This window comes from Pristis pectinata, chromosome 3 (genome assembly GCF_009764475.1).
Source record: "Pristis pectinata isolate sPriPec2 chromosome 3, sPriPec2.1.pri, whole genome shotgun sequence".
In the NCBI taxonomy this organism is placed as follows: domain Eukaryota; kingdom Metazoa; phylum Chordata; class Chondrichthyes; order Rhinopristiformes; family Pristidae; genus Pristis; species Pristis pectinata.
This window is the reverse complement of record NC_067407.1, coordinates 45945863-45964531: the sequence shown is the minus strand read 5'-3', so window position 1 is coordinate 45964531 and position 18669 is coordinate 45945863. Positions and strand designations below refer to the sequence as shown.

At 39.0% G+C, this 18669-nt stretch overlaps 1 protein-coding gene across 2 annotated transcripts in view; it reads left to right on the top strand.

The window, feature by feature from the left end:
- The window catches only part of swt1 (SWT1 RNA endoribonuclease homolog), a 103525-nt gene that overhangs the window by 72726 nt on the left and 12130 nt on the right, over window positions 1-18669 (top strand). For both annotated transcript variants that reach the window (XM_052012846.1, XM_052012848.1), the window contains exons 15-18: window positions 381-622; window positions 1089-1232; window positions 13579-13657; window positions 13861-13928. In XM_052012846.1, the coding sequence (XP_051868806.1) occupies window positions 381-622; window positions 1089-1232; window positions 13579-13657; window positions 13861-13928 (533 nt within the window). The remainder of the gene's footprint in view (window positions 1-380; window positions 623-1088; window positions 1233-13578; window positions 13658-13860; window positions 13929-18669) is intronic.

Sequence of the window (18669 nt, the reverse complement as noted above, 5' to 3'; positions counted from 1 at the left end):
TTCTCCCTCTGAGCACATGGGTTTCCTCCAGTGATCCAGTTTCCTCCCACATTACAAAGACATGTGGGTTGGTTGATTAATGAGCCGCTGTAAATTATTCCTAGTGTATGTGTGAGTGGTAGAAAATGGGGGGGAGTTGATAGGAATGCAAGGAGAATGAAATGGGATTAGTATAAGTGAGTGCTTGATGGTCAGTGTGGATTCAGTGGGCCAAAGGGCCTGTTTCAATGCTGTATTTCCCTGACTCTAATCCTTATTTGCCAGTTGCTACCCAATGATCCATACCTAGAGAGAGGGGTCAGTGTTTTTCCAACAGTGGGAAAGAAAAAAACACATTAATGATTTATAAGTAACCTTTATTCTTCCCTTGTATTTTTAAGGGTGTCATGAAAATTGAACCAAATTCAAAGTCTTTGGAAAGGTCAAAAAACTCGTCGGAAAAGGTGGAAATTTCAGCGGAGTCAGCATTGCAGCCCAATCTAGGGAGAAATATAACTCTGCCCCCATTCAACTGCAACACTGGCGATCCTATGTCAGAGATGGAAAACTCTCAAGTAGTGAACAAAAGTCAACAAATCTGGGCCACCTTTGAGAATGTCTGGAATATAATAAACAAATACAGGTATAAATATACGTTCAGTCGTGATGCATTAGCCAATGTTATATATATTTTTGATGTGGTAAGCCACTAATTTTATTCTTTGCAATACAATAAAACTACAGTTGTTGACTGAGCCAGAGAAATTGGAAAATGAATCTCTAACTTGATTTTGAAGGTGGCAAAGGCTGTGTTTTATCGTTGGTAAAGTTGAGTTGCTGTCTTGTTTGAAATTTGTGAAATGATGACCAGGCATTAACAGTTCTCAATTTACTGACTGGCACAAACATGAGTTACCAAACTGGAATATCAAGGACCAGCAATCCACCTGCTTGCTCACAAGTTAAAACAAGAAGTTTTTGTTTATCAGTTGAGTGAGAAATATTCATAATAAAGGAATACTTTGTGCACCATAAAGTAAATTAACAATTTTTTTTGTCTTGCATGACAATACATGAGATTGAATTTTTTTTCTTTATTTTTTCCCCAGCTCGCTTATTTTTGCAACCTTTAACCTTCCTCACAACTCATTTGCTGTTGTAATGGACAGCAAGTTGCCACTTCCTGAGGAAGCATTTCAGAGCCTGCAGAAGTTGGTGCCTGCTGTGAAAGAACTACTGGCAGGAATTCAAAGGTGAGCATCTGATTGGCTTTAAAAAAAAAATTTTCCAGTGATGAGAGACAGATTTGCAAGACGTTACATGAATCTATGGCCCTTCACTACATGCAGAAACCCAAGTTATTATAATTCATTAATTGATCCTTTGACAACTTGATTCCATCCATCATATTGCTAATGATTTTGAATAGGTTGATTGGGTGGTACTTTGCATGTTTGGAATTGTCCTACTTTTGATCAACAGGACATAACCAGGCAATTTTCCCAGCCAGTGTTGGGTAGATGCCAGTGTAGCAGTTGTGCTGAAGCAGCTGAGGGAGGACAGCAGATAATAATCAGCAGCTTCTTGTACATTTATTTTTGCAAATAATACAAACATTTTTTTCACTCTAAATGGGCATAAATTTTAGATTTGATTCATTGAAAATTCCAGAGTAAGATGGCTTTTCTTATTAGATGTGGAAAGGGCAGCAAAAAGATTGAAAGGTGTTTCTGGAAAAATGTAATCACCAGCACTAGAGTGAGTCCAAGGAGTTAACCACATCTGGAAGTTGATTGACAATCCTGGGTAGCTGACAGCCGGCGGTCAATAAAGTCCCATTCCCATGGTAACTCTACTGCTTCAGAGTAAAGTTACATACACAATGAAGACATGCAAAATAGGTTTAAGACCACATATTCTCTACCACTTGAACTCAAAGATCTTTTTTGCAAATGTTGTAGTCCATACCATTTGGTGCTGACTTATTTTAATAATTAATTTTAATTATTTTTATGCTTGATTTGGAATTTTGGTGGAACTTCTTTGGACTAAAAAGTCTGAAGATGAAGCAATCTCAAATATGAAGAAATTCCTCAAATGAATTAGTGTACCTGTTCTGACTTGGAGATGGGAGTGACTGAATCACAAATAGCATGGATTGCCTTTATAATAAAGGAAAAGAAGCTTGAAGATTCAAATCCTATTCCAGACATGTGATTATATAGTTTAGCCTGATGTTGCAGCCTAGTACTGAGGGAGGGATGCAGAGTCAGGAGCAGTTTTTAGATGAGATGTTTAACCAAGGAACCATCTGTCCTCACAAGTAAACGTAAATGATTGCAAGTAATATTTGAAGAAAAAACAGGAGTTCTCCCCAGTGTCAGTTACCCTTTAACTGTGAAAGGTCATTAACCTGAAGAACACATTTTATTTCTCTCTCCATGGGTGCTGCCCGAGTTACTAAGATTCCCAGCATTTTCCCAAAGTGCTGGAGGAACTCAGAGGGTCAGGCAGCATCTATGGAGGGATATGGACCTGAAATATCGACTGTCTATATCCCTCCGTAGAGGCTGCCTGACCCTCTGAGTTCCTCCAGCACTTTGTTGCTGCTCCATATTCCAGCATCTACAGTCTTGTATGTCTCCATTCCCAGCATTTTCTCTTTTTAATTTCATACTTCTAGGATCTGCATTTTCTTTTATTGCTTCAGCTTTATCCCTCAATCTGTTTGTTAAAACTTGCTAGCTGCTACGTTTATTATATTACAACAGTGAGTGTACTTTGTAGATTGTAAACTGCGTTGTGACCTGCAGGGATGCGAAGCACTGTCAAAATGCGAGTCTTTTTTTTCCAATACACAGAAAATCAGCTGCATTTGGTCACCAAATTTGCAGCTTAAGTTGGGTTTAGATGTTAGATGCAGTATTACAATGCCAATCGCAGAGTATTTACCTGCTTTCTGCACATTCCACTCATTAGATTTTGCTTGTTTCTTTCCCACATTATTGTTCTAATCTACCATTCACGTTCTCTCTAGATGCACCTTTTACTTGTCAAGCACCCAATTCTTTTTCTCCTTCACTAATTTTTCTTTTCCCGAGTACTTTTCCCTAGTTTTGTACTATTTCAAGTGTGGTTATATTATAGTTTTGATTATAGGTCATCAAGCTGAAGCATGAACCCTATGTTTTTCTTGGCATAGAATGCAGTAAGAGCTGAGCATCGCTCGCATTCTTTCATTACTCTATTGTGATACTGGTGATTTTTTTTATTTGAATTTTATATTTACTTCAAAATAAATGCACCACAAGAGTAACTGCAACAGATGTCATAGAACATAGGACATAACACAGTACAGCACAGTTTATAACTAAATAGTCACACTTTGATTTAAAAAAAAGTGTTAATTTATATTTTACCGAATACTTTAGCTGGAAACCTCATAACATATTCATTTCTGTGTGGGTGTTTAATCTGATGTTTTCTCTAGGCTTGTTTACTTCTATTTTCACAGTAAAGTTTATAGTGAAGCTTTTTATTCATCAACAGAAGTACCTTTGGTGGCAAGGCCAATATTTTGTATCCATCCACAATCGTACATAAAAATGAAGTGGTAAGCTGCCACCTTGAAGTGCTGCATTTCTCGAAGTCAAGATGCTCTCACAGTGTTGGTTGGAATGGAGATGCAGGATTTTTGACCAAAAAAAAGGCAATATATTTCTAAGCAAGGATGGTTGTGAGTCTTTGCAGTGGAGACTGTTGTGAGCCATGTTGAGTGCCCTGGACTTTGTTGGACATGCAGTTTGGGAGTGATTGTAATGGTACACATTTTGGTTACTTTGCACTAGTGATGGAAGGAGTGAATGTTTGAGGCAGAGAATGGGGAATTCATCTAAAGGATTACTTCGTCCTGGATTTTTTCAATTTCTATTGGAGCAGTGCTCATCTAGGCTTGAACCTTGATGGTGCAAAGGCTTGGGAAGTCGAGAATTTGCTGCTAAAGTCCTTCTACTGTGCTCTTACAGGTTCAGTTTTTTAACATGGCTGTTTATTGAGGCATCTCATTAGTGATGCTGCTCAGATTTTCTATGGTAGGGCCTTACTGAGGTTAACGCTATTGAATTTCAAAGAGAAGTGGTTTGACAGCCTTCTTGGAGATGATCAGTGTCAGGCATGAATGATGTTTGTTGTGTATCAGCCAGGGTCTGAAAATTGCCCTTTTCATACCGTCAGCAAGGGTGCACTGCTTCATTGTCTGAAGAACTGCTGGCTGAACTGAACACGGACAATCATCAGTAAGCATCCCCACTTCTAATAGTACATGGATTAAGCCTCGGAAGATCATTGATCATCAAACTTTGCCCTGTGCAACTTTTGCAGTGATGTACTGGGGCTGAGATGATTAGCCACTAACAATCATCTATGTGCTGATTATAACTCCAACCTGTGGAATGTTCTCTCCCCAATTCCAATGACTTTGATCTTAATGGGCTCTTTGATGCTACATTTCAGATCAGGCAGTTACTTTCATCTCATTTCTTGAACTCTGTGCTTTTATCCCTGTTTATACCAAAGCTTTAGTGGTCTGATACCAAGTGGTCCTGTCCAATTTTGAACAGCAGGCTTTGAATATGAGTATATTAGGGTGTTGCTTGTCTAGAAGTATAGGGCAGCACTGCCAGTTACCTTTTGCAAGCAATCCACTCAACAGGGGCCACCAGGAAACACTGGGAGATCCTGCATAGCAAGGCAAAGCCCTATCCACCACAAGTACTGCCTGCAGCGACTTTGCAGCAGCAGCCAATCATTAAATGTCAGCTGTTGATGATGAAGGTGGGTCTTGGTAGGCTGCCAAAAACCGCTGTTTCACTGCTGTGAAATGTTATAGAGGAGAAGGGGGAGGGCGTGAGGAATAAAAGGAGAAAAGAGTTGGATTGCCAACAATCCCATTTTGACAGTGTTGTCAGAGGCACCCTCTTCCTCGTTTCCCCAACTTGTCACCCATTTAACAAAGAGCTGAATGACTCTGGGAAAACTATTTGCCCCAAAGTTAGCTAACAAACAATGAGCCAAAATTTTGCAATCAAAATTAAGTATTGTTGGCTCTCCAGTGATGGACAAGTTCATTGAAACTTGGCTCAAAGGGATCCTTGCAGTGGGAAATTCTGGAATCCTTACTATCTAGGCAAGGCCAGTCCTGGTCAGTTAGTCCCACCCTCAACCACTCCCTTTCTTTTGAAGTATATTGTCAAACCTGGCCAGTTGAGTCTTTGCTTCTCCAGGTTTTTACTTTTTGTAAGTAGTTCCAGGCATTTGGTACAACTGAGTGCTTTGCAAGGCCATTTCATAGCACAATCAGCTAATTGCTGTGGAATCACTCCAAGGCCAGACAATGGATTTCCTTTCCCAAGGCTTAACGTGTTGGCTGAAAGGCTTAATGAATGGGGTGCATTTGATGTCTCTGGGCCTGTTCTCGATGGAGTTCGGAAGATGAGGGGGATCTCATTGAAACCTACCAGATACTGAAAAGCCTGGACAGAGTGGACGTGGAGAGGATGTTTCCATTAGTAGGAGAGTCTCGGATCTGAGGGCACAGTCTCACAATAAAGGACGTCCCTTTGAAACTGAAATGAGGAATTTCTTCAGCCAGAGGGTGGTGAATCTGTGGAAATCTCATTGACACAGTGGAGGCCAAGTCATTGGGTGTATTTAAGGCAGAGATTGATATGTTCTTGATTGGTAAAGGGGTTAAGAGTTACAGGGAGAAGACAGGAGAATGGGGTTGAAAAAATCAGTCATGATTGAATGGCAGAGCAGACTCAATGGGCCGAACGGCCTAATTCTGCTCCTATATGGTCTATGGTCTAAGTGAAGCGGATGCATTTTTGCAATAACATACAACTTTGAGATCACCATTACTGTTGCTAGCTGTTTATTCCAGATCATTTGTTAGGAACTGAATTTAAAGTTCTCATCTACTATGTCTCTAGATTAGTGCAGGCCTTTGGATTAATGGTCCTGTAAGACAACAAATATGTTCCTGTAGCTTAGACTCCCGCAGCCCACTATAGTAACATAACACATTTGTAAACTAATCTCAAAGATCTTGCTGACCAGATACATGCAGCCAGCAAGAAAAATGGTTGACACATCATGCAAATCCAGTTAGAAGATTGTTTAAAAGCGTTGAACACTACTATTGAGATAAGATGTTAAGCAGTAATAAATATCATGTCATTGGTGATTTTCCGCAGCATCTAACTCATCAATATTGGATATCCTGGGAAAATACTTCCGTTGAGCTACATTTATTGAGAAGTTTTTGAAGTGTCTACCTTGATCTTAAATTGAATTCTCTTGAGTAACTTTATATAAATGATCCTTAAAGACTCATTTTTGGAAACTGTTCCAATCCACAGAGCACTCTGGAGTGGAATATATCTTCTTTTTTCAAAATTAATGTTACTCATTGTTTTCCTGTTAAAATATCTCCAGTGGTATTTTATATGCTAGAAACAGACAAGGTGTGTAAAGTAATACTGTTCACTAGTACTGTGGTTTGCATGCTTTTAATTACAAGAAATTATTACAGGAAATGTAACAGTAAACTGTACAATGTTTGTGACTTTTTGAATATGCTTTATTATAGAAAATACAGCATTATTGGAGTTCTCCATCAGGATAGCATAGTGTCTATGACATAGCCAGTTACCGTAATGCAACATCGTTACTTCTGTGGGTTCTGTTTCAGTTTACAAGGAATTGCATAACTGACACAATTTAACATGTTGAAAAGGAATTTAGCCCTTTTTGTAATTTCTAGATTGGTAAGGGTTTGTAATAGAGTAACATTTATATGAAGCTCCTTTTATTCATTATTTTCTACTGTTAATCCATTTATTTAAAATGGGTTTATCCACTTTAAAAGTTTGGACAAAGAAATGTCATGTGAATGAGTTTATCCAGCAATATTCTCAATGTTTTTTTAAGATAGATTGTTTTTTTGGGATTGTGCAAATAATGCAGAGGGAGCAGTAAGTCTAACAATTAAATTTGCAAAGCTGGTGGATTACTGGGCCATTATTGATTGCGGTCTCACAATGGTAGAACTAATGAAGGCAAGATTAATAGCAAAGTGAAGAAAAAATAGATTACCTTTTAAAACAGTTTTTGCACATGCATCTCTCGTCCTAAAAGTAGGGCATATCATAACACAAAACCAAAAGACTGACTGATGATAGTGTCAGAAGACTTAAAACTACAGATTTATTTAAACTTCAATGATGGGCAATTTGCCAGCATGAATTATTTTCAATGTTTGAAACAATTCATCTTGAAGTGTATACAGCAAAATGGACTAAGAGCTACAGTATGAGAGTAAACTTCTAAGGAACATAAAAGTAGGTTGTGAAATCTTCAATAAGTATGTCAAAATACAAAGATCAGTGAAGACAAATGCAGGTCCCTTATAATTAAAACAGGAGAATTTGTAATGAGGAACAGCCAGGATAACTAAACAAATACTTGGTTCCTATCCTCACAGATGAGGATACCAATAATTTCTTAGAATGCTCAGGAACCAAGAATATAATGAAAATGAGGAATTAAAGGAAATTGGTATTAATGAAAAAATAGTGCTGTAGAAGATAATAGGACTGAAAGCCAATAAATCAAGGTCTGATAATCTCCATTGCAGAGTATTAAAAGTGGCAGCCATGGAAATAGTGGATGCATTGGTTGTCATCTTCCAAAATTCTGTAGTTAATGGAACAGGTCCTGCATACTGGAGGTTGGCAAGTATCCCAAGATTTAAAAAAAAGCAACTGAGAGAAAACTGGAAACTGCAGATCATTTAGCCTAACATCAGTTGTAGGGAAAACGCCAGTGCAGGATTTGTGCTTCTCTTCAGGAACTTTTCTTTGACTAGATCCCATCATGAATAGATGTAATAGTCCAGTTGTAGTCCCCTTCATTGTGGAAGCACTGGAAAAGATTTACAATGGAATTACTGATTGGAGGCCCTTACTTTAAAAAAAAATTGCATTTTATATGATCTGTTCATAGTAAATGTGTATTCTCTTTTGTAATTTCAGAAATGCAGCAGCCAATTTGTGCATTGCAAGTTCCTGAAAAATGTGCTGATCTTTTAGTGATACTGATTGAGAAAATGTCTCCCCTGTTGTTTTTAAGCAGTAATGATGGGATCTTTCATCCAAACAGGACAGAACAGACAGGGCTTCAGGTAGACTTGTAGGGTTAGGGTAAAAACTTGTAGACCTGAGGAGATATGTCAGAGTGAATAGGTTACTAACCAATAGAGCAGAGAGAGAAACAGAAAGCACAAATGATAAAAGCAAAAAAAAAAATAGGTGTGCAACTAACAGGCACTTTGTGGCAAGAGTTAAATTCTGGAGTAATTGCTGGCTGATTCAGTGAGTATGGATTAGGCTTGAGCTTTCAAAAGGGGGATGGACAAATTCTGAGAATGGAAAAATTCTCTCAAAGTAAAAGTTAGTTGACTCATTGGTTTGTTACAATAGTCATTGTGACCGCCAGGGGTTTGCTCCACTACTTTCAAGAGTTGAAGAATTTTCTAAACTTTCTACTGTCCTGCAGGCAATTGAATGACTGAGGGGTGAGGGAGAATGCAAGTGATGGTGTCTAGGGGTTATATTTCACTGGGTCAGGTCAAGCTTGATAGACCACTTTGCAATCCTTTTTAGTATGCTCTTAATTAAGCTTCTGAAATTTCTTAGTTCAGTATGAATTGAATTTTGTTAATAATCTTGTTACTATATTTGACAAGAGTTTAATTCCCATTAGTTTTTAATCACTGTGAGATTAGATTCTAATTGAATATTTCTGGATGGTCTACTATTATTTCAAGTGAGCGTGGAGTATTTGTGGTGAAATAACTTATGCTTCCTCAAATGGCAAAAAAATTTATTCAAATACAAAGCGCATATATTGCCAGTAAATATTGCTTGAAGTAGCCTTCCTGTTTCATTTTCATGTATGGATGGCAAAATGAGGCAATGGTGGCTTTAATGAAGAACAAGAGAACTTTGTCTTCAATATTACCTCCATAATTGTGATGCATGCTTGCTTGTTTGCTTCTACAAGCCTGTGTTCTATGGATTTATTGTGTTCTCAACCCACAGCTGTGGCCCCTTATTTCAAAGATGCTCACAGGAAAGGAAATAAATTACATTGCGTTATTAACAAATATAACTTAATCTCTAGTGGGTTATCTAAGCAACTTCACGAGGGGATAACTTATTTAATCATATATCAAATAAAGACTTCATTTGTGCTCACAAAATGAGTGACCTTTTGTATGACTGATCACTGAACAGTGACTGCTGAAGTTCTTGATTGAAGTTGGAATTTATTTAATGACGTGCTTATGTCTTCAGTCATCTCTCTAATTGAATGTTACTTTTTAAAAATTTTACAGTGGAGACTTGAATTTTAACCAGATACTTCCAGGATTGAGATCACTGTAGAATAAATAGTATATTGCTGGGTTTAATCTACTCCTAAGGAGGAGCTTGAGAACTCATTTGGGATTTTTGTCATTGGAGTTGTAAAAAAAAATCTTCCATATAATGCTTCAAAATAAATTTTCTAAATTTTTTGTTTCATATTTCACTACTGGCCTCACTACCAGCTTCTTGGCCAAAACATGGTCAACATTAAATCCTAGTTTTATATATATATAAGAACATAAGAAATAGGAGCAGAAGTAGGCCATCTGGCCTGTTGAGCCTGCTCTGCCATTCAATAAGATCATGGCTGGTCTGGCCATGGACTCAGCTCCACCTACCTGCCTTAATTCCCCTAATATGCAAAAATCTATCTAACTATATCGTAAATATATTTACTGAGGTAGCCTCCACTGCTTCCCTAAGCAGAGAATTCCACAGGTGAAGAAGCCCAAGGAAGACAGAATGTGGTTGAAGACTGAGCGTATTCTGCCTGGAGGTTGGTGACCAGTGGTGTTCCACAGGGATCTGTTCTGGAACCCCTGCTCTTGGTGATTTTTTTATAAATGACTTAGATGAGGATCTGGAAGGGTGGGTGAGTAAGTTTGCAGATGACACGAAGGTTGGTGGTGTTGTGGATAGTGTAGAAGGTGTCTCTTGGTTACAACAGGATATTGATAGGATGCATGGCTGGGCTGAGAAGTGGCAGATGGAGTTCAACCTGAAAAAGTGAAGTGATACACTTTGGAAGATCGAAGTCGAAGGCAGAATACAAGGTTAATGGCAGGACTCATAGCAGTGTGGAGGAACAGAGGGATCTTGGGGTCCACGTCCATAGATCCCTCAAGGTTGCCCCACAGATTGATAGGGTTGTTAAGAAGGTGTATGGCGTGTTGGGGTATTGAGTTCAAGAGCCGCAAGGTGATGTTGCAGCTCTATAAAACTCTGGTTGGACCACACTTGGAGTATTGTGTTCAGTTCTGGTCGCCTCATTATAGGAAGGACGTGGAAGATTTAGAGAGGGTGCAGAGGAGATTTACCAGGATGCTGCCTGGATTGGAGAGCATGTCTTATGAGGATAGGTTGAGTGAGCTAGGGCTTTTCTCTTTAGAGAGGTGACTTGATAGAGGTGTACGAGATGATAAGAGGCATAGATCGAGTGGACAGTCAGAGAATTTTTCCCAGGGCGAAAATGGCTAACACGAGGGGACATAATATTAAGGTGATTGGAGGAAGCTATAGGGGAGATGTCAGAGGCAAGTTTTTTAACACAGATTGGTGGGTGCGTGGAACGCACTGCCGGCAGAAGTGGTGGAGGCAGATACATCAGGGACATTTAAGAGACTTAGGCACATGAATGATAGAAAAATAGAGGGCTATGTGGGAGGAAGGGATAGATAGATCTTAGAGCAGGGTAAAATGTCGGCACAACATGGTGGGCCGAAGGGCCTGTACTGTGCTGTAATGTTCTGTGTTCTAAGTTCACTACTCTCTGGGGAAAAGCAGTTCCTCTTCATCTCAGGCCTAAATCTACTGCCCCGAATCTTGAGGCCATGTCCCCTAGTTCTAGTCTCACCCACCAGTGGAAACAACTTTATTGACTCTCTTATCTATCCCTTTCATAATTTTATATGTTTCTATAAGATCCCCTCTCATTCTTCTGAATTCCAGTGAGTATGGTCCCAGGCAACTCAATCTCTCTTCGTAGGCTAACCCCCTCATCTTCAGATTCAACCTGGTGAACCTCCCCTGCACCACCTCCAAAGCCAGTATATCCTTCCTCAAGTAAGGAGACCAGAACTGCACGCAGTACTCCAGGTGCGGCCTCACCAGTACCCTGTACAGTTGCAGCATAACCTCCCTGCTCTGAAATTCAATCCCCTTGGCAATGAAGGCCGATATTCCATTTGCCTTCTTGATAACCTGTTGCACCTGCAAACCAACCTGTTGCAATTCATGCACAAGCACTCCCAAGTCCCTCTGCACAACAGCATGCTGCAATCTTTCACCATTTAAATACTAATCTGATCTATTTTTCCTTCCAAAGTGGATGACCTCACATTTACCAACATTGTACTCCATCTGCCAGACCCTTGCCCACTCACTTAATTAGCTATATCTCTCTGCAGACTCTCTGCATCCTCTGCACAATTTGCTTTTCCGCACAGTTTGCTTTTCCACTCCATTTAGTGTCATCAGTAATGAAATATTACTACAATCAAGAAACCTTGAATATCATCAGACAAAGATACTATGAAGCAGAGTACTAACAATCATAAATTTAAATATTGGTATCCATGGTGGCCTTTATGACCTTTCCTTTACATACATACACACTGGTCATAATCAATTCTGCTGTTTAATGCAGATTATGGGAGAGCATTTTCTACTCAATTTGCCTTCCTTGTCTTGTTATAAAATTGAAAGATATTTGTTGGCATTCAAGAGTGCCACTGGGATAAGGAAGCTGCTTCACCGATGATGGTTTGTCAATAATTGTGGAGATATTGTTTTTCCAGTCTGTATCAAATACAAGTGGCAAAATAGTCTGGAGGATACATTTATATTATGGTTGTTAAACAGTTTCCTGGGACAACACATTGTGGAACCAACCAGGAACCAGGTCACTTTAGATCTCATCTCGTGTCATGAACCAGGGTTAATTTGTAACCTAGTAGTCGCTAAGAATGATAACAACATATTAGGAAGTTGAATTCAACAGTGATATGCTAACATGGGAAATTAAAATCTTAAATTTAAAACTAAATGATGGTATGTAAACCCCATGCCAAACATTTACAGAAATATTTCCGAAGTACCTGGGAAGTGGAAGGAGTTGGCCATGTGGTCCCTCAGGCCAGATCTATCATCCAGTAAAGTCATGGCTAACCTTTTATCTCAGCACCACTTAGATCATATGACTAGTTAAAGGGGTAACATGATTTCACTTGATTGAATGACATGTTACCAACCAGAATCATTAATTGGTTGAGTTTTAGAAATAAGCAAAGACTGTCTAAACAATTGATAAAGAGGGTGAAAAGTAGAAGTTGGAAGTAGGTCACAAAGTAAACACAGCTCCCTTGGAGTCCAAGGTGGGAAAAATTAATATGAGCAATTGATGGCAGATATTGAACAAGTATTCAGTCTTTATAGGTGTAGGCCAAAAGACCATAGCAGGATTGGTGGAAAATCAAGTGTCTAATGAGAATGAGGCATTTCAGTCAGGCACTGTAGCATAAAGCATTATATTAGTCTTTATATAAAGCATTACATTAAAGAAAAAAATTACTGAAAATTAATTAGACTAAATCTTGACAAATCCCGTGAACTTGCTTTTAATAATAGGGGTTTAAAATATGTGGCTCTAGGGACAGTGTTTTGGAATTTATGATCCAAAGTTCTCTAAAATCTGGAATGGTTCCTGTGGATTGGAAGATAGTAAATGTAACATTGGAATTTGGGAATGGAGAGATGGAGAATGCAGGCCAGTTAGTCCAACATCAGTTGTCAGGAAAATGGTGGAATCCATTATTAAGGATGTCATAGAAAGGCACTGAGAAAGCCCGGCTATTTCAACTGTTATAGCATCAACTAATTCCCCTTCCTCACTGCATGTGCTGAAGCCTCTAACCATGCCTTTGATTTCAATGTGTTCTTGCGTAGCTGCTTTGAGCATGTGCAGGGATATGGTGGGAATTGATGGTGAGGTGGGGTAGGTTGCTGTGATAGAGAGGGCATCAGGGGAATGAGCTATGTAATTGTTAAGCATGTGAAGGGCATGCATGTATGTGTTTAATGTATCTCTTCAAAAATGGTTGAATTTAAATTCCCACGTATTTCCCAGCGGTTTGACCCTTGTGTTTGCCCTTGGAAATGGCCTAGCAGGTCACTCAGTTCAGAGGGTATACAAGATGGGCAATTGCTTAGCACCTCAGCAACACAAATTTGAGATCTGCATTAAATGAATAAAAGAATTTTTGTTCGTTCGGTGGATGAAAATATGGAGTGCCCAGGCAAAAATACACACTGGGAGCAGAATCCTTGAGCAGGCTTCATGTTTGATGCTTTGCATTTAGGTTATCTAATATGATATGAATGGTTGTTATTTCAGAATTTTGTCATCTGATAGCAATGTTCAGGACTTTGAGAAACTTATGGAGATCCTGCACATCTTTCTAACTAATGAAGAGGTATGACATTTTTCAAGGAAATAGCTCTAATGTTTAAAACATAGTATTCACTTAATTGTTATATTGAATGATAAAAGAATAGCAGTTGCATAATCAAATTGGTACATGGAGATTGTTCATGTTTTGTTTTCCAATTTACCTATTTAAACTTTCATCAATATAGTAAAACTAATTTGGGTATTCAATTTACTTCCATCCTGCAGACTAATAATTCTGCCACTGGAATCTCTGCACAGGATCTGCATGAATGCTTTACTCATGAAGAGTATAGGTAAGTTACAAACAGGCTTTGCTGGATGGCACAAGTTGATGTGCTTTGTGGAATTTGACCAGTGTGCTTGCTATTAAGTCACAAAATTGTTGTCAGTTCACTGGCATTACCTGATAAAGGAATGATTTTGTTTTATGTGTTACACAAGTAGCATCTCCTAACAGTAACATAAAGCTACAATTAACGCAGCACCATTTAAAAATCTGGAGAAAACATGATCAATTCAGGAAAAGCTAGTGTAAGATTTAACCTCTATGGGTCCATTTGATGATGATTTGTATCCAAAATACTAATGATTTGAAAGCAAAAAAAAAAGAAAAGAAAGAAAAAAAATGAGAACCATTGTATTTGTTTCAGCAATATAGCTTCAAATCTTGTCTTAAATATGAATGAGTGCTTCCAAAATCCTGTATGGCAAAACCTTCTAAATTCTGACTGAGGTATTTATAAGAATCTTGGCAAAATTGTTGACAAAATGTTCTTGTACAACTGCTTATCCTGCACTCTGCCTTACATACCCTTGTTCACTCGCACACTCTCCCCTGCCACCCCATTTTCATTTAATATATATGCATATATCTTAAAGTTTCTGTCCATGTACCTCTCCACTCCACACACTGCAATTGACCAAATTTTAATTTATGAATGATGTTCCAGCAAAGGATGTCAAGATATCACTTGTGGGGATGAAAACAAATTTCCATTTTCTTTCGAATTAAGGTCAATTATAACAAGGTAAAGGTAGACTGAAGGTCTTTTTCTGGGGGGGGGGGGGGGGGGGGGAGTTATTTAAAGCCAATCTACAGGCAGACTTATTTGGCCCGGTAAATATTTTTAATTTCTGTATTTTGTGTTGTGATTTCTGATCTATTGGAAATGTTCAATTAGCAGAAAGGCTTTCATTCAGGTTACAGAGGTGAAAGTACAGTGTGCTAATGTACTGTGCTGTACAGTCCATAAATATGCATTATATTATAAGCTAGAGAATAAAGGTATGTTTTGTACTGTAAAACAATACTTATAGTGTTCTCTGCATTCTTATTGAAATTAGTTTGGGATAGAGTTCTCCTTTTCTGAAATTGCTGTAGACCTCGTGTCACTATTAATTGCATCTTCAAAATACATCATTTAATAAGGCACACTGTGTGCACCATAAAATGTTATTTTCATTGCATGCAGAGAACCTCCAGGATTAAAAACAAATGTAAGTTCTAAGATTCATTTTACTCAAGAGTGATTCATTTTAACGCCTAGTAAAATGAGATAAGAATTATATGTTGCAATATGTGGAGCACTATACTGTATGTTGCAATCTCATGTGGTTGTGAGGCAGAGGAGGAATGAAAATCACTGCTAAATTCTCAAATACTTGAATGAGCGTGACCTTAAATTCCCACAACAAATAGACAAAGCAGAGGTGACAACCTGTCCAAACTTCTATTTTGAGTTTTGCTATTGTGACTAGTGTGGTTGTCAACATTTTCTGTTTTCATTGGTGAATTTAAATTCATTTCTGTCAGTGTTTTACCATTACGTGAAGTGATATAATGTCAAATTTAACTTTGGATTAGTTTTTTTTAATTTCAGCAGCATTTAGTCAAAAGACATGTAAATAAGGAGTTGCTATTTTCACAGCATCTAATCATGTCCATGGGACATGCTGAAGCTACTTAAGACCAACTAAATAAAATAAAACCCTATGATTGGGTTTGTGACAGTTAATCAAAGTATTGGTTATTCAAGAGTTGGGTTGGGTGCACTCTCAGGGCTGCCCCTTCATTGGCCCAGGTGCTTCCTTAGAAATTTATTATTCTACTGTGTAATATCTCAAAAAAAGTGAATTAAAAGTGTGTTGGAGTTTTAACAGGACTAAAACCCAATAGTCTGGAAGATCTGCCAGTCTAGTTCCTCAAGTCCTGAATGTGCTAGATTAATAGAGTTTTTTTTTTACTGTACTATAAGACCGTGAGATATGGGAGCAGAATTAGGCCATTTGGCCCATCGAGTCTGCTCATTCAAGTCATGGCTTTCTTTTATGTGCTATCTGGTACATAAGTTTTCGCCAGGAAAGGAGTTATTTTCAAAATGAGTGGAGGCCATTCTAATTATGAGGAAGGAAGTGTTTGCAGCCTTGAAGCGCATTAAGGTGGGCAAATCCTTAGGGCCTGACCAAGTGCACCCCCGGACCTTATAGGAGGTCAGGGAGAAATCGGGGAGGCCGTTATACTGTAGAGATATTTGCTTCGTTATTAGCCACTAACAAAGTTCTGGAAGACTGAAGAGTGGCTAGTGTCCTTCCATTGTTCAAGAAAGATAGCAAGGACAGGCCAGGGAACTACAGGCTGGTGAGCCTGACTTCAGTTGTAGGGAAGTTACTGGAGGGAATTCTGAGGGACAAGATCTACCAACATTTGGATGGTCAAGGCCTGATCAGGAATAGTGAGCATGGTTTCGTACGGTGTGTGGAAGGCCATGTCTGAATCTGCTGGAGTTTTTCGAAGAGGTAAATAAGGGGATAGATGAAGGTAGGGCAGTGGATTTTGTCTATCTGGACTTTAGTAAGGCCTTTGACAAGGTCCCACACGGCAGGCTGATCTGGAAGGTTGGGTCGCATAGGATTCAGGGGGAACTAGTGAGGTGGATTCAGAATTGGCTCGATGATAGGAAGCAGAGGGTGATGGTTGAAGGTCGATTCTCCTACTGGAGGCCTCTGACTAGTGGGTTGCGCCAGGGGTCAGTGTTAGAACCTCTGTTATTCATTATGTCTGTAAATGATTTGGATATGAATGTACATGGCATGATTAGCAAGTTTGCTGATGATGGTAAATTAGGGGGTCTTGTTGATAGTGAAGCAGGTTACAATAAATTACAAAGAGATCTTGATCAATTAGGGAGATGGGCTGAGGAATGACAAATGGTTTTCAACTTGGATAAGTGTGAGATAAGGGTAGGACATGTACGGTGAATGGCAGGGCACTGACGAGTGTTGTGGAACAGAGGGCCCTGGGGGGTACAAGTGCACAGTTTGCTGAAAGCGGCCATGCAAGTAGACAGGATGGTGAGGGTGTTGTTTAGCATGCGGGCCTTCAGTCAGGGCATCAAGTTTAGGAGTAGGGATATTATGTTGCAGTTATACAAGCCATCGGTGAGGCCGCACTTGGAGTATTGTGAACAGTTTTGGTCACCCTGTTATAGGAAAGACATTGTCAAGCTGGAAAGGGTGCAGAAGAGATTTACGAGGATGCTGCCTGGACTGGAGGGCCTGAGTTATAGGGAGAGGTTGGCTACACTATCTTTATTCCATGGAGCGCAGGAGAATGAGGGGCGACCTAGAAGTTTATAAAATCATGAGGGGTATGGATAAAGTGGATGGTCTTAGTCTTTTCCCCAGGGTTGGGGAGTCCGTAACTAGAGGGCACAGATACAAGAAAAGAGGGGAGAGATTTACATAATGAGAGGTAACTTCTTTACACAGCGGGTGGTGAGTACCTGGAATGAGCTATCAATGGAAGTGGTCGAGGCAGGTACAATTGCAACATTTAAGAAGCATTTGGATAGGTGCATGGAGGTGAGGGGCTCGGAGAGTTATATGCTGAATGCCGGTAATTGGGACTAGCAGGGAGGATGCTGTGGTTGGCATGGACCAGTTGGGCCGAAGGGCCTGTTTCCATGTTGCCTATCAGTCTAGTTAAATAAGCTTGGAATTAGACATTTTATGTCAATTTGATGCTGTTTATTTGCTGGTGCATTGTACACTGAGCGCCCAACACTGTGTTTCAATCCAGATCTTCAATGACTGCAATATTTTCTTTTTTAAACCTATGTAAATTTAAGACATAGCCTTTTAATATAATGCCAAAGTATTTACATGGGAAAAAAAGGCTTTTGAAAAAGAACTTGCAATATCTCACTTGATTATTGTATGGTTGTTAGTGCACCCTACCATCTGTGCATAACCTGCATGGAATGCCAGGAATGGCCTGTTTAACCAGCTGAGGTAAATGTCCTGGTATCAATTAGGTTCCAAGATAATGCTAAAATGGGGATTTTAGGGTATGGCTAAATGAGCTAACACAAGTTGAATGACTTTTCTCTTATTTGTAATTTTCTTGTGACTTCGTGTGGAATTACTTCCACATTTCCAGGAAGAACTAGGCTTTGGACTAGATATTTTATGCTCTATGTATGAGATAAAAATAAAATCTATTGAGCAAAAATAATGAAAGCATTTCATTGTCACTTAAAGATAAAAGCACAGGACTCTTCTGCCACAATAGAATTAATATCTGTTGCATTGTACAATGTTAGATTAAAGCTAAGCAGCTCAAGGTTCTTGACGTCAATCTTATTATGCTTGATGTCAAGAGTGATAGTAAGTTTAAGTCCTTGTATAATACAGTTACTTAGAGCTAACACAGAGGATTGATTTGAAGTTCCTTCAGAATGTGATCTCGAACTGTCCTGAGATATTACCCTTGAGATGCTCTTCACTGCGCGTCTCAAATTCCTTTACTTCCCTAGCTAACAACATAATTTCATGGATTGCACCAATTATACTAATTACACGTGCAAGTGGGTTCAAGAATTGTGGTTTCGGTTGTGGATCTGTGGTGAATTGAAATGCTAAGAAATAGTGAATACTAATTATTAACACAGCTTTATTTATTTAGACTCTATTACTGAGGTTTGGTTAAGATGCTTCCTTTGTACCTAAAATCAGTAGAGCTGGAAGCTGCAATTC